This window comes from Sinocyclocheilus anshuiensis, unplaced genomic scaffold (assembly GCF_001515605.1).
Source record: "Sinocyclocheilus anshuiensis isolate Anshui unplaced genomic scaffold, SAMN03320099.WGS_v1.1 scaffold508, whole genome shotgun sequence".
Taxonomy (NCBI): domain Eukaryota; kingdom Metazoa; phylum Chordata; class Actinopteri; order Cypriniformes; family Cyprinidae; genus Sinocyclocheilus; species Sinocyclocheilus anshuiensis.
Genome location: NW_015555744.1, coordinates 117,933 through 133,263, shown reverse-complemented (window position 1 = coordinate 133,263; position 15,331 = coordinate 117,933). Strand labels below are relative to the sequence as shown.

At 38.8% G+C, this 15,331-nt stretch overlaps 3 protein-coding genes across 5 annotated transcripts in view; 2 read left to right on the top strand and 1 right to left on the bottom strand.

Annotated features, from left to right (window-relative positions):
• The window catches only part of LOC107673410 (EMI domain-containing protein 1-like), a 72,669-nt gene extending 62,532 nt beyond the window's left edge, over positions 1 to 10,137 (top strand). The window contains exons 10-16 of one of the 3 annotated variants that reach the window (XM_016466992.1): positions 1,166 to 1,255; positions 2,510 to 2,562; positions 2,643 to 2,705; positions 2,777 to 2,821; positions 2,892 to 2,936; positions 6,164 to 6,248; positions 7,938 to 10,137. In XM_016466992.1, the coding sequence (XP_016322478.1) occupies positions 1,166 to 1,255; positions 2,510 to 2,562; positions 2,643 to 2,705; positions 2,777 to 2,821; positions 2,892 to 2,936; positions 6,164 to 6,248; positions 7,938 to 8,074 (518 nt within the window). In that variant the 3' untranslated portion in view covers positions 8,075 to 10,137. Of the gene's footprint in view, positions 1 to 1,165; positions 1,256 to 2,509; positions 2,563 to 2,642; positions 2,706 to 2,776; positions 2,822 to 2,891; positions 2,937 to 3,164; positions 5,020 to 6,163; positions 6,249 to 6,350; positions 6,540 to 7,937 lie in introns of those variants that run through there. The other 2 variants (XM_016466993.1, XM_016466994.1) reach the window with 2 other exon arrangements.
• A 154-nt stretch (positions 10,138 to 10,291) lies between these two features.
• On the bottom strand, positions 10,292 to 12,625 carry LOC107673375 (rhomboid domain-containing protein 3-like). The gene is made up of 5 exons (XM_016466928.1): positions 12,212 to 12,625; positions 11,750 to 12,133; positions 11,016 to 11,145; positions 10,717 to 10,929; positions 10,292 to 10,634 (listed from the first exon to the last, which is right to left on the bottom strand). The coding sequence occupies exons 1-5, from the start codon at positions 12,372 to 12,374 to the stop codon at positions 10,472 to 10,474; spliced, it is 1,053 nt and encodes a 350-aa protein (XP_016322414.1). The 5' UTR covers positions 12,375 to 12,625; the 3' UTR covers positions 10,292 to 10,471.
• Positions 12,626 to 12,912: 287 nt separating this feature from the next.
• Positions 12,913 to 15,331, top strand: part of LOC107673396 (RNA-binding protein EWS-like) — a 12,127-nt gene continuing 9,708 nt past the window's right edge. Inside the window, exon 1 of the mRNA XM_016466973.1 lies at positions 12,913 to 12,977. Within this exon, the coding sequence (XP_016322459.1) occupies positions 12,962 to 12,977 (16 nt within the window). The 5' untranslated portion in view covers positions 12,913 to 12,961. The remainder of the gene's footprint in view (positions 12,978 to 15,331) is intronic.

The window sequence follows — 15,331 nt, the reverse complement described above, 5'->3', positions numbered from 1 at the left end:
GGTAGAGCAGGAGAAGTGTGTGTATGTGTGCTGTCTTGAGACTTACACTCAGTTAAACTATAAGCACGAGGGAGTGTTTTAGAATAGAAGCAATAATATTTTAGTGTGTGTGTCGTCACTCTCGAAGAGGATTGATCTGTGTAGAGGACTGACTCTTCACCTCAGCTCAGTTTTATATCTGCTCTCTGTTGAAGGGGACACAGGCCAGACCTCATAAAGTTTGAGAATTTTAAATTTAGGGGCCTTAGAACTTTATAACACAGTTAAGGCTGTTATTCCCATGATCCTACCTTCAAAGTAATCAGGAAAATTAAAGGGTCTGCAAGGGGCTTCCATAGACAAACACTGTCTTTATTGGAGTTTCCTGTCTGGGTCTGAGCTCAGGGATGCCCTGCAGCCACTGAGACTACAGCAGCAAACTCACCTGCTGGGAGGAGACAGACGGACAGACAGAGAGGGAGATGGGAATCTGCCATTGTAATTTCAAAGCCTTTCCTCTGTGAGAACATTGCCAGCAGTTACAAAACCAATCAGAGGAGACCAGACAACACATCTATTATGTCTACTGTGAGTAGAGTAGCAACAGTACATTTCAGAGTACTTTATTGGCATGATTGTGATACAGTACATACAGTATTTCCAAAGCACCAATGCACAAAGAAAAATACAGTGACAAAAAATAAGAGAAAATGTATTATTACAAACATAAGGTGCCAGTAAAATATATAAACAAATAGGAATTCAGCAGTAAAAAAGAGACCAAATTTTTTGGCATGTTTCTATAATATGTTTTTATTGGTTGATTTTATAAATGTATAAAATATATGCTTTGATTTTCAGGATTTCAGGGTAACAAAGGGGAAAATTACAGACCACACAAGAGAAAGGGACAAAGAAAACCATTAGGCTGTGATACAAAAGAAAACCGCTGGCTTGTATTTTTATGTCCTTTTTGTGATTTAATTCACTTTTCGTGACAGAAAATAAAAAGCCAGCACATCAAAATGCCACAACCACTGTTATAATTTATGGTGTGCTAATATTTTACAACCTGCTACAAATGATTCACTGTTTATTCTTGTCTAAATAGCACCGTCTACAGGCAAGTAGCCATAATGACACTTTGCTTAAGATCCTGGACATCAATTTTTATTTTTCGTTACAGGCCTGAAAAAAGACAGTCTGCTTCATAACAACTTCCCCGACCTCCGAGTGACCCCTTCAAATGGACCACCAGGTCCACCTGGACCCACCGGTCAGTGAATCAGAATTATTTTCTTCTTGTTTGTTTTTATGTTTATTTGCTAGCTTTTTATAGTATTTTTCACTATTGGACATTTATACCATGGATAATTACTAAATTTCAACTAAGCTTTTGAAAGCCTGATTTGAAAAACAAAGAATACAAATCTGATGAATTTATGCCACATACTCACTGAATGTTATGTGTGATTATATGAAGGTAATTTAAGACATTTAAGTAATTTTATTGATACAAATATTTACTAAAAATTCAGTTGAATTTATATTAAATCGGCATAGTATGTACAGAACCTTAGTGAATCTGCCTTAATTTCATTGTGCAGTTTTTTTCCCCTGTTAATGTCTCAACGTGAATTAAAATTTCAGCCATTAGTTCTTTTCCACACACTGCAAATTGGATATTGAAACATCACACAGCAAAAATGCCACTAAACTCAAAGTTACCTCATTATTTGTGGCCTGTCTTCAATTACTTTGCAGTGCGATTATTACAATGAATTTTACTCTAGATAAAATATGATATATATATAATATTTGTGTGTGATGAGATTTTAATGTTTTATTCTGGCTCTGGACACAAACCCAGTCTCCTTTTTCTTCTTTGAAGTGATTTCTTTCTTTAGAACTGCCATCTCTTTAATGCAGAAAAGCATTCTAAAAGCTTTAGCACAAGCAACCATCTTTAACATGAATACCACTATTTGCATGGCATCTCAGCAGGTATTAAAACAATGAGCCATTCTCCGATATGTCACTAAATTTCAGCTTTTGCAGCTCAACGTCAGGCTTTTGTTTTGTCTGAATTAATTATCAATTTTATCATAGACATTTCAAAGACAAAGCCTTTAATTGTTAAATAATGCTTGCTGGTTGATACATTTCACCTCGAAGTTCCTGCATAATTTCAGACCATTATATATCCATAACTTTTTTTATTGAGTTACTTTTAATTATCAGCTGTTTTATGTTAAAAGATGGTTTCCCATAGCAGCATCCATCAGGTATATTTAAACTCAAATGTGATATTTGAATTGTAGGAACTTGTTTCAGCAGGTTAACAAATGAAAGTAAGCCTGAAACAGTTTGATTTGGTCCAAATGGACAGTTTTAATCATTATTCTATCATTTGAGTATCACGCTGGACATCATAATGTTTTCCATATGTTGTTTCGAACTGCATCATGAAACAGTCGGTGCAATGCCATAACGTCAGATCATGAAGGGTTTATTCAGATGTGTCTTGCAGGTTCTCCAGGACCGATAGGACCCAGTGGACCACCAGGCCCTATGGGACAAACTGTAAGTTAAAGACTATTACTTATGTGAGCGTGTGAATATGTGTGTGTACTAATCACATCATCTTTTTTGCATGTATTCAGGGAAAGCCAGGAGCTCCTGGTTTGCAAGGCCCTGTGGGGCCAAAAGGCGAACGAGGCGAAAGAGTGAGTGCACAAGCATAAACCTACCCAGAGTGCAACACTGTGCAGTTCTCACCCTTAATTTACCTCCACAGGGACCTCTTGGATATCCAGGAGAGAGAGGGTTCAAAGGAGAGCCGGTAAGTCTCCTGAAACCATACAGTAACTTTGTATAAGAAATAGATCATTACTGACACTTTTTCTTCCTAGGGAGCACCTGGACCTAAAGGAGAGCCAGGGGAGAAAGGTCTTCCGGTAAGACAAGCCCAACAGGAGTCCTGTTAGTTGCACACTCACTCCCTTTGCACGAGAGAGCGTGGGAGAGAAATGATCAGACCCTGAGCACACGAGTGCAGTTTAAATGCATTGATTTTAATGCAGCAACAATCTCTTTCCTTATACCTGCTTATCGTTGTTCTAGAACGAATTGAACGTAAGAGATTTTGACATTTGCCATGATGTTTTTGTTGTTCTTGGTTTTAGGTTTTCATTGCTCATCCGGCCAACCATCTGTGTTTTAACATCAACAATCACGTTAAATCCATCAGTGGAGTTTTCATCTTGATAAATGGGTGCAGACTGATTTTCATATTTTCAATTTGTGAAAAATATAAGCCAAATTAAAGAACGAATGAAAACTCCACTGAAAGGATTTGCTCCACAAACGCTGTTCATTGCTTACTTACAGTACTCACTGTTAGCACATTATATGTCTTGGTTTTGTGTGCACTGGTATTGTTTCCATATGTTTTTGAACAAGAGGTTGCCCTTTATGGCTGATCTGAGACCGGTTTTTGGCTTCTCACTGTCTAAAGGGCGGTTCTGAACTAGTCTCATGTTAGCATACAAGGGCATAATCTATACAGAGTGTGCAGTGATGTTGTTAATGTTGTTGATTTTGATTGGTTGGTGGTTGGGGCTGTCTCTGAGTGTTTCCCCTGTCCTCAAAAGCTGATTCCTTTTCGTTACTGTCTCCATGGCTGCCTTTCACAGCCACCAGTCTCTTAGCTACCAACTCTGGCATATACCCAACACACAGAGAAGTTAAATCTTTGCTTTTAAATGCTGTTACGCAAAGAAGAAACGTTGTACTATTGATATAACCTTTGTGTGTACACCATTGTAAATTGATTAATCTGGGTAGTCCAGCAACCAAACCGCTGGGTCAAAACCGCAGGGGGTCAGAAATAAGAACAAACATCTTTGCAAGACGCTGTGCGGTGTGTGTTGTGTATATGCTGCATTTTAGCATTTGCAGGGATTTGGTGTGTGGATGGACGTGTGGATGGATACAGCTGTCCCTCAGTGTCCCACAGTGCATTGCTGCATGATCCCATCTCATTGTGGTGCTTGTGATCTTCCTTTTGCCTCCTCAACTTACATCTAACCATTCAATTTTGAGTACCGTAGTGCTGAGCGATTACTAGTCAAACAAATGTTCTGTTCAATTGCATTACATTATCATACTCGATCTATTGTGAAAGGCTTGAAAAGCTTTTTAGTTCATAGCAAATTGATGTATGGTTTTCTGCATGGCCTGCCGAACCCAGAAGATTTGTGTTATTAATCATAAGACAGATAATTTCATTAAATCCTATAGGTGTAGCTTCTCTGCTGTATGTAGACTCCTTAGAGATGTATATATAACATGTATAAAGACCATACAATTATTTGAAGATTAATCTCTTCACATTTATCAACGTGAGGCCAAGCGCTCATATAATACCATGGAGAAAGATTCTGGACCATAGCCATACTTGCATCCCTTAATGAATATGGTATTTTTTTTGGAAGAAATTATATTATATATTGTTTGCTGTTTTATTTGGCTAGATGAACTACCTCATGCTCTCACAGGCACTAACTTTTACATAAGCCTTACATACATAACTCTTTCCTGAGTTCATCAATAATACCGTTTTTCTAACGTGTGCTTGAGCTTGGGACTGTTGTGTAGAATGTTATGTGACTAGTTTCTTTACACTGTTCAAGAAATGCCTACCAAAGCCACATAAGCAGGTATTTCAGCAGATTGTTTTGTAAAAGGGCACAAAGGTTTTCCGTTAGATTTGTTTTTGATGTCCACATATACTGATTCTTTGTAGAGCTGGGTAAAAATATTGATTTTCCTATTAATATTTCAGTAATGTAATTAAGATGGAAGGTTGTCTGTCAGTCTTTCCTGCACTGCTTTTTAACAATACTCAGCACCATGACAAAAGCAGTCAGAGTATTTTACCACTTAAGTATGATTAAAGAACAAATTACTTTTATGCGCTGATTACTTTTAGTGAATCAAAAATGTACCGCATATCTCACGAACCAATTCTTTTTAATGAATCGCAAACATACAACTCGATCAGTGTAGTCTGATTTACAGACAAATTACTCCTATGAGCTGGTTCTTTATAATTAATCAAAAACGTGCATGGTGATCAGTTTATCCCCGTTGCTGAAAGGAATGACTCATTTTAGCCGGTTCTTTTCAATAATAGTTCAAAAAGACATGTTACTAGTTTGAATCATGAGAGAGAATTTCTTGAATGCAGATTGAGTGAAATATCAAACCAAGAGTTTGAGAATCAGATTTGAACTGAACCGGGAAATCTTTATTGATACCCAACTAAAATTCCATGAATTTATAATCCCTTTTGAAAAAAAAAAAAAACAGCTGGTTAGGAATGTTTTGAAGCATGGCAGCTGGTTTGAGCTGGTCCTTAGTTGGTCGTGAGCTGGTTTAAGATGGTCCTGAGCTGGTTATGAGCTGGTCCTGAGCAGGAGCTAGTTGCTTAGAACCAGTTTAGGACAAGCTTAAACCAGCTGCCATGCTTCAAAACATACATAACCAGCATATGCTGTTTTTTTTTTCAACAGGGATGGTCAGAATTCATCAGGCATTTAATATGTATCATATGAAAATGATTAACTGGCTCTGATTGGACACCAGTATTTGATAGACATGTCTTCAATTTGAGCTAATTATGGTGGCTTTGGTGTAAGAGCATCTTTTACCTTGAGATGAGCAGACTAAAGAAATGTGTACATAGTCAACTAAGTACAAGTATTGTCCTGATGACTCTAACATCTCTTTAGTTTAAAGGAAGCTGCTCACCTCTTGGTCTTTCAGTAACATAGTCTGAGTGTACTGGGAATGTTAAATGCATGTTTAAATCTAAAATGATTGAACATTTGGTCTTGATTTGCTCTAAGGAGCCTTTGGCCTGGACTCAGAAAAAATGCATGCTCTTTAGTCAAGACTTACGGCATGGCCACATTAGAAAAGAATGAGAAAAGACAGGCAGAGCTAAATCTGATGTGTAGTTAACTGGAGTTCTGTAGTGAATGGAGCTGAGAACTTAACCTGCTAACTATGGTAATGGATTGAGATTAATGTAATTGATTAACAGAATGACTATGCATCTTGGCGAGCGCTTTTGTTTGGCTTGTGCCCAATACCTTGACGGCTGTATCTATCTCCACAGGGGGATGGGATACACCAAATCCGCGAAGCCCTGAAGATCTTAGCCGAGAGGGTTTTAATCCTCGAGACTATGATCGGTATCCATGGTGAGTAGGAGGCCAGAAGTAGATTTAGGTCCATTTTAAAGGACTTAGGACCAGGGGTCAGAGATTTCAGTGCATCTTTTACCCCACAACATCTTTGGAAAGCCAGTGAAGAGCAAAGTGTGGCGGAGGACAGGGGCCAAGTACTCAACCTGCCATCCACAAGCCCAACCCCCCACCATGCTTGTCAAAAACTCTTGATCTTTGATAGGACTTTAATTTGAAGAAGTTCCAAGACTTGCAGGCTGACTTAGAGCTGCTGGCTCGCAGGGTGCAGCTGCTGGAGGCGATCATCTGGCCAGGTAATGCCCGCCTCCCCTCCTCTAGCGAGTCAATCTACTGCCATCTCCTGGCCAGTTAGAAGATCAGCACACAGGAAGGATTATATGAATCCAAAAAAAGACTCCATCCAGGGCCAGACTCCGGCAGTGTTTCCCAGTTACTACCTCTCATAAAGTTGATATGCAACCACTAGGTATTTAGTAGATGCTTTCCCATCCATAGTGACTTACAGTAGGCTACATTTACTATGGAGATAAAGCTGCTGCAACAACCCGGTTTCAGTGCCTCCCTCAAGCATGCAGTGTGATGATGGGAACCGCAGTAAATCACCCTAGTAATTCATGAATCACCCCTTCTGAAGTTTGAACCAACATCCCTTGAATTACGAGTAAATATTTTAGGCACTTCTTCCTGTGATTGGAGACCCAGCATTACCCACCAAAACACAGCCATACCACAGGGCTCCAGACTCAGAAATCACTAGGTTGAAATTGACTACTAAAAGACAGCACTTAGGAGCCAAATTAATTCTTATTTGTCAAATTTCAGAATTGCTTGATAAAGACGCTTGCTTAGACGTTGTATAAACCAGGGTGTTCTAGTGATCATGATTGTATTTGTGCCATATATTCATGCATTTTGTAAGAATGTTTATTCCTGTTCGGGGAAAAATAAAATATTATGTTGATTTTCTTACATTCCCATACAGTTTACCATACAGTTGATTCAAACTTTTAAATGGACCTAATATTTAATAATAATAATAATAATAATTTGTAGAGTATAATTTATTAATTTATATTAACAATAAGAAGTATTTCGTTTTTATCAAGGTTTTCGTTACAGTCGATTCTGCCTCACAGATGGACCTTACTGTGCTAAACAATAATCAGTAATACTTTTAAAAAATATATAAAATAAATGTTTTTTTAGAATATAATTTCTTAACTTATACAGCAAATCTCTGTTTTGAGACTTTATCTAAACTACAATGATCTCTAATTATTTGCATATGAACAACCAGTCATTAAATAGACTGATTTAAGTCTCTGACATATTCCAAATCTGAAATATAAAAAAAAAAAATTAAAAAAAAAATCGGTTCATAAGAGTAATTTATTAAAGTTTTGGGCATCCATCCTCACATCAAGGTAACTCTTTATGCAACTTTTCATGCAGATCTTTTCATGACTATCACTAATAGTTCCTAAATTTGTTTTTTGCAACAATTTTAGTCAGTCTGGGGCCGTTACCACCCTTCTTCATCTCAATATGGTATAACATGATCTCCATAATATCTCCACCTGCCACTTCTCTTAGAATGAACTGAATGAATGGACTAGCCACTTACAAAGTATTTAGAGTAAGAGATTAGCACTTAGCAGCCTTAACTCTCTCTTCCTTCAACAGAACCAGATCTAGGGTCAGGAGACGGCCTCTTTGGCACACCGTCTCCAGATGTCTACCGGATTAAGAGGGCAAGAATGTCATCTTTCCGAGTCAATTCTCCCTTAATCACTGCCGAGACCAAGGTTCGAGGGAAGTAGTCTGCATATTCCAAAGAGCAAAGCCATCGTTTCCATCTCAATTTCATCATCAATAAATCAGCTGAACTGGCAACAACTACACAAGTCTCCTGAGAGACACACACACACACACATTCTACAGATCCAACCGCTTTGGAATATTCCAGTTAAGTCAAGAAGGGGGAGACACCTCAGGGAAGACCAAATGGTGCTGTATAAATTAACCACCTCTAATGGGACTCACAGGTTCCTAGCACCTCTCCTCTGGCAAATTATTGTGGTTTGCCATCATGTTGTGTCACTCTTATGACATAACCAAATGAACAGAATTAGTCTCAAAAACAATTCGTCAATTCGTTTCACATGAAAAAGGAAACGCGTTTTAAAATATGATACACAGAAACAGTATTGGTGCTTGTGTAATTGTTTAACAAAATTGTGGGCAAAGAAGGGTACAAAATGTGATGGAGATGAAGAACGTCTTTTAGGAGAGCATCAAACCATATTATTAGTCTTTCCAGCTGCTGTTAGGAGCTCATAGTAACTTCAGCAAATGTACTGTATGACAAAATGCACATAACAATTCTGCTATTCAGCCAAACTCCACACTTTCCCCAATGAGAAAAACTGATTTCATATTCCGTTCCTTGGATTAAATGCACTATGTAGATAGAGAATCACCTTGTTTTTTTTTTTAAAGAGGAAGGACAACTGAAAACATGTATAAACTTTAATAGACAGTTCTGTGGTAATAGGCTTTGGGCTTGGGTTTCCCCTCCCTTTTCAAACGGACTAAAGCTGTAACTAGATTTGAATTGGTGAAAACAAATTGTTTCAATGTTTTTTCTTTCTTTTGTTAAAACATGCCTTTGAGCATGATTTTAAGTGGTTCTGAATACAATTTTTGGATTCTCCTCTATTGTCTCTAGTTCAGCACAATTATTAAGTAACCCTAAAATAAATAAAATAAAAATGCAATTGTGTGAGCTAGAGGAGACCACACAAAATCCAACTGGAGCACAAGGGGAAGCGGGAAACTACTCGTATAACTTGAATTCTGTTTTTGTGTTTCATGCATGTCTTTCCATCACAGTTACATGCACATGCATAGGACTGGTTTCCTTCCTCAATACCTTTCCATGTCTTCGTATTCCTATATAAATATTGTTGTATTAATTATTTATAGATGACTATTAGCAATTGATGTTTTCTCTACTCTGTATACCAATTCATGTAACGTTGCCTGTATTTTTCCATTTCTAGCCTCTTGTGTGAATTTGTCTTGCCAGTGTGCAGTCTTACCAATTGATGTTAAAACGAAATAAACTTTGTTGTGCGTTTCTATTTTTAAGACAATCCATGGTTTTATCAATACTCATACTACCTGAATGTTTAATTTATGATATTTTAATGAAGATTCTGTAGCCAAGAAACCTTGACTAAAATACTGACATATGCACATGACTCTCCTGGCCTGACAGGCTGCTAATGTGGATTTAATGATAGCATGTCCGTGGAGAAGTTTCTTGGAACGTCCCATGTCTCATCCACTGGGACAGTTTGGTTGCTGTTCAGAGCGTTTTTCCATTCTTTCAACTTTTACCATAAAAGCTGCCAACACCATAATATAAATAAATAAATTTTTTGATGCACATCCGCAAGTCGTGAAGTAGTAAATACACAGTAACAGTTCACCAGGAAGATCGATGCCTTGCTTAAAGTAATAGTTCACCAAAAAATTTAAATTTGCTTAAACTCTTAAGCTATCCAAGATCTAGCTGAATTTCTTCTTCGGAACAGGTTTGGAGAAATTTAGCGTTATGTCACTAGCTCAGTAATGGAATGAATGGGTGCCGTCAGAATGAGAGTTCAAACAGCTATTAAAACATCTACCAGTCCATCATTTAACATCTTGTGAAGCAAAAAGCAAGACCTCTTCATTTCAAATGAATCCTCTATCCATAGTATTTCTATGGATGTTGTCTTTTCTGAATCAGGAGAGAAATATACCCAGATCTGGCAGCGTTTACAAGTGAAAACAGTCCTTATAGATTATGGACACATAATTTGGCCAGAAGTGATGGTTTAACATTAAAACGCCTTAATGATAGGTTTGTTTATTACAAACACACAACCTTTCCCTTCGCAAGATGTTAATTGTTGGACTGGAGACACATGGATTTCATGTGATGTTTTTATCGGCTGTTTGGACTCTCATTCTGATGGCACCCAAGGGATGTAATACTACATTTCTCCAAATCTGTTCCAATGAAGAAACAAACTAATCTTCATTTTGGATGCCCTGAGAGTGAGTGAATTTTCAGCAAATTTTCATTTTTGGTTGAACTATTGCTTAAGTAATGGAATGAAATAAGGCAATCCTATAGTACAGCATCAGTTTGAAGCAGTATCCCTGAGCTATGACGCTGATGATGACTTCTTTCCTTTTGAGATGACCACAGCCTCCTCCCCAATCTGATCATCAATAAGCAGAGAGATTGCTCCATCCAGCTGCCCTGTAGCGGCCAGAGCCACAACAGCTTTCTCTGTGGGGAAGCCCATCTTCTCTAGCTGTTGCAACCTGAAAGTGCAGGAGTTTAGATAGATGAACAGCATTCAAGAGATCACTGTTGAAGAAACACTCATGTACAGTATGTACTAACCGTATAGAGGACACTGAGGACTTGGGTACTTCCACTTTGTCTGCAACACCTTCGGGTGCGTCGTGGAGTGATGCTAGTATCCCTGCTCTCAGCATCTCCTCCTCTAACAGCTGTGAATCGGTTGCCATCAAAGGCTCCTGATGCCACTCAGACACAGAATGCTGCCATGCAGAATGATCTTCCAACTGGGATCTACTGGTTGATGGCTCTGGTCTATTACAGAATAATAAAGCTCATTCATTCTAGTTACATTATGTGATGTAAAAAAAAGGAATTAGTAGCATAAAGTTCACAGTAACCTTATTGAGGTGTTGTGGTAAACAGGCAGGTGTGGATGAGAGGTAACAGGGATGTAAGCCCATTTTGGTAAGCAGGCACAAGCACCCAGTTTCTCCATCTGCTCCAGTATTTCAATAAACTCATTATTGTCTGTATAATATATTAAGGGCGTTACTTTAATGAGTTTATAAAGAGATAATTTTATACCACAAAGTGTACCGCAGTGGTTCTCAACCAGGGGCCTCAGCAAACATTTACGAGGGCTGCAGGGTGACTTAAGAATTTACATATATATATATATAGCAAGAATCTAACTCTACATACTCTAACGCCGCAAAAAAATCACATAAAATACTATATATATTAAATGAATTAAAAATCTGTCATCATTTACTCCACCTCATGTACTTCCAAACCTGTATGACTTTCTTTTGTGGAATGTTGGCAAGTAGTTTCGGTTCCCATTGACTTTCATTGTATAGACAAAAAATGCAATGAAAGTCACTGGGAACCAAAACTGTTTGGTTATCAACATTCTTCAAAATATTTAGCAAACAGGTTTGGAATGACATGAAGGTGAGTATGTGATGAAGAGTTTTTATTTTTGGGTGGACTATCACTTTTAACCACAATTTCTGTTAATAAAAAAAGTTTGATAACTTGAAATATATCGAAAATAGTCTATATGTGGGGTCTTTGAATATTGTGTTGCACATCGGGGAGCCTTTAAGTCGAAAAAGTTGAGAAAGGATACAGTTGAGACCCAGGCAAATGGCATAAAAGTGCAGCAGGCCAGGAGCACTGGGAAGCAGGAAGAGGTCGAGGATCAAGAGGAGCCAAGGCAAGGACCAGACAGGAACAAAGCGCAAGACTCTCCTCTGCTTCACCTGCCGACACTGAGCTGTGAGCAGGACAAGGTGGGTGGCTGAGTAACCACTGACCCTGCTGGCTTCATCCCCGGTAACAAAGAGAAAGAGGGCATAAATAGGAGGAAGGAGCACAGTAGAGATAAAGGAGAGGGCTAGGAACACAAAAGTGCCCCATCTTCTCTCCTGACAGGGCCCGAGCCACAGCAGCAGAGTGATGTTGTAGAGAAATGAGGTTAACTCCTCATTACTGAAGGCGTAGAAGATGAAATCTGCAATACACAAGCAACATCAGGAACTGAATGTTTAGAATCTAGAATCATAGTCCTGTACATTCGTGCATTGCTTACCATAAAATCCAGGAAAATCCCCGCCTGGTCCTAAACTTAGACTGGCGTGAATACCACAGAACCAAGTCGACAAAATTAATAGGAGTATTAAAAATGTTCCACTACAATAACCTGGACGGTTTGATCCAAACCACATCCATGCCGAAAAGAGATGATCAAACATTGTAAAATGAAAAACGCATCACCCGACAGTTGCTATCATTACAAGTATATATCTAAATAAGCAGGAATATCGTAATGTATGTGTTCATGTTTCCAGTTTACGACGCTGGCATATTGAGGTCTGTTTTAACAGATACTTCATCTAACGATGAGAGTACTTATTACAACGTGCACAAATATCCAATTTGTTATAATAATTAAAAAAATAATAATAATAAACAAGTAGGCTAAGACCAAGCTACACCTGTAACCAACGTCATTAGCAAACCCTTTTATTTTGACAGCGAATAACTTCCTTTTACGGGCAAGCGCATTGGGGGAGTATCCGAATATGTTTAGTAAAACGTCATTTTAATACGCATATTTATGGATTTGTTAAACTATATCTAACTGTTTTATACAGATTAGTAATTGATCGAATCAATTGTATAGATAATCAGGCAAATAACACGTTAATAATTACAAACAGAGATTTACATCCGCCCCCCTCTACACTCGGTCTATTGGTACGTTCCATATTGACTTCACGCATGCGCACTTGTCGCGCATGCACAGTCGTTCACATCGCGAACGTTCTCCAACGGAAAGATGGCGTCAGTCTCGAGTGAGTTTTTTTCTCGTTTATGTCGTTTACATTTTTTATGATTTTAGTACTTTGCAAATGCTAGAAATTGTCACAGTTGAGGTAATCGTTAAATAGTGTTAAGAATTTGGGAGTTTTTGTATAACCGACATTCCTCGAGCACGCGGCCTAAGATTTGTGTTTTTAGGTCAAGGTGGTTGTTTGAAGCTAACGGATTGTTAGCTCGGCCCAACCGGTTTTAAAATTACTTTATAGTATACTAAGAGCATAAATTCAACACACCATCAAAATAATTTACTGTAATGCGTTTTCGTGTTCTTTAAGTGCCTAAATCCAGAGCTCGTTTCAGCAAGTAAACAGTGGCTAGCAGGCGTGGTTTAAAAACTGCGAGATAAAGAGCGCAGCCACCTCGACGAACGCAATGTTTAGTGTTGGTATTGCACTCTTGCTTTTAGTGTTGCAAAATAAACTTTCTTGCAAGTCTTGTTTTTGATGTTTTTTCATCGTCAGTTTTAGAGTTAAAATATCGCGAAATCGTTAACGTTCAAATGCATGGTTTACTTAAAGGGGTCATATGATGCTGCTAAAAAGAACATTATTTGGTGTAATGAAATGCGTTTATGCGGTTTAAAGTTAAAAAAACACATTATTTTCCACATACTGTACATTATTGTTTCTCCTCTATGCCCCGCCTTTCTGAAACGCGTCGATTTTTACAAAGCTCATCGGTCTGAAAAGCGAGGTGTGCTGTGATTGGCCGAATACCTCAAGCGTGTGACGGAAATGTTACGCCCCTTAAGGGGCCGTTCACATGTCGCGCCTAAAAACGCGTGGAAAACGCTAGGCGCGCCTCTTTATGCTTTTTTTCCAAAGCGTTCGGGCGCTTGCGCTCCGGAGGCGTCTGCCGTTGCTAAGCAACCATGGCCTGCGCTCTCCATGAAGACTGGGAAGTTTCAGCAAAGGATAACTGGATTTGCAGCACTAAAAATCGCTTGCAGTAGCTCTGCTACTAAATTTATTTTAAAATGGCTATCCCTGTACAGCTATGATCAGCTGTTCCTTCATCTTGGCTGAGCTTTCAATGTTGTTACAGGAAAGGATGAAGCTGATTGGTTGGTTCTTGTCACATGACCCGCGGTGCGCTTGTGGCATTTTGAAAAGTTGAAATGTTTTTATTTCGATGCAGCGCGGACGCTCCTGGAAAAAATTAGCGCGTCGCTTCCATTATGAGCGCGCCTGCCGCGCGTCTTCATTTGAAATAACGAACTTGAGCGCGCAAAAAACGCGATATGTGAATGGCCCCTAAGGCGGGCGTACATGGTGCGATTTTTGCTGTCATACGAGCTCGCAGGCGATTTTTTTTTTTTTCTCTTGGGAGAAAATCGCAGATGCTTGCATGGTCGCGGCTCGTACTGTGTGAGAAGAATTACGGGCCGATCCGAGACGTTACGAGCACCTCCCGTCCTCCCGATAATTTTCAAACATGTTAAAAAAAAAATCGGATGCTGTTGGTTTAAATTCATGGCGTATGTGCGGTTGAATGGGGAAAAGAATTACGGGCCGATCCGAGACGTTACGAGCACCTCCCGTCCTCCCGATAATTTTCAAACATGTTAAAAAAAAAATCGGATGCTGTTGGTTTAAATTCATGGCGTATGTGCGGTTGAATGAGACGATTTGGCGATCCATCTGAAGTTGACCAATCAGAAGATGACAAAAACCGTATAGTCTATAATAATTTTAGTTTAATTATACAGTTCTATTTTTTTATTTGTTATTCCGAATGTGCCAAATTTGCCGTCCAGCTTTATGAATGAATATGCATGTTGTATTTCCGGCAAAACGAGCAGAAATTCAGAAATGGCCTACTCCCTCGAGTTTATGGCTACACGCTGCAAATTAATCCACATAAAATTTGTGGGATTCATTTTCAAAATTGCAGTGATTGACAGTGATAACCATAGCAATGGATGGGACAAAAAATATGAAATGTCAAAATGGATAATTAATGCCGAGTTCACACTTTTTTGTGTTTTGCGAAATCGCCGACAAATGCCCGAAATCGGAGGCAAATCGGTGCTCGTTCACGCGAGTGACAATCATGCAGTGTAAATTATCAAAGACGCATCTGAGGGAATCGCAGACACGTCGCCGACGCCCGAGAAATATTTGGCATGTTAAATATCTGGAGCTGTCAGCGATTCACAATCACGCTGTGTGAAATGATTAGATAGTCACGCAGTGTGAAAACAACGGTGATCCGACGAGTTTGAAAATCGTGCAGTGTGAACTCGGCATTACCATACTGTGAAGCCCTGTCCGGCCGTAGCGACGATTCAAAAACATTAAAACCCATTATAAACGAGGCATTTGTT

What these genes read in the sequence shown, in the direction of transcription:
- LOC107673375 (XM_016466928.1), bottom strand. Translation starts at nt 12,374, where the DNA reads ATGTTTGATCATCTCTTTTCGGCATGGATGTGGTTTGGATCAAACCGT. An exon ending in GGATTTTCCTGGATTTTATG is followed by an intron (nt 12,134 to 12,211) that starts GTAAGCAATGCA and finishes TGTGTATTGCAG; the next exon opens with ATTTCATCTTCTACGCCTTC. An exon ending in TACCACAACACCTCAATAAG is followed by an intron (nt 10,930 to 11,015) that starts GTTACTGTGAAC and finishes ATTCTGTAATAG; the next exon opens with ACCAGAGCCATCAACCAGTA.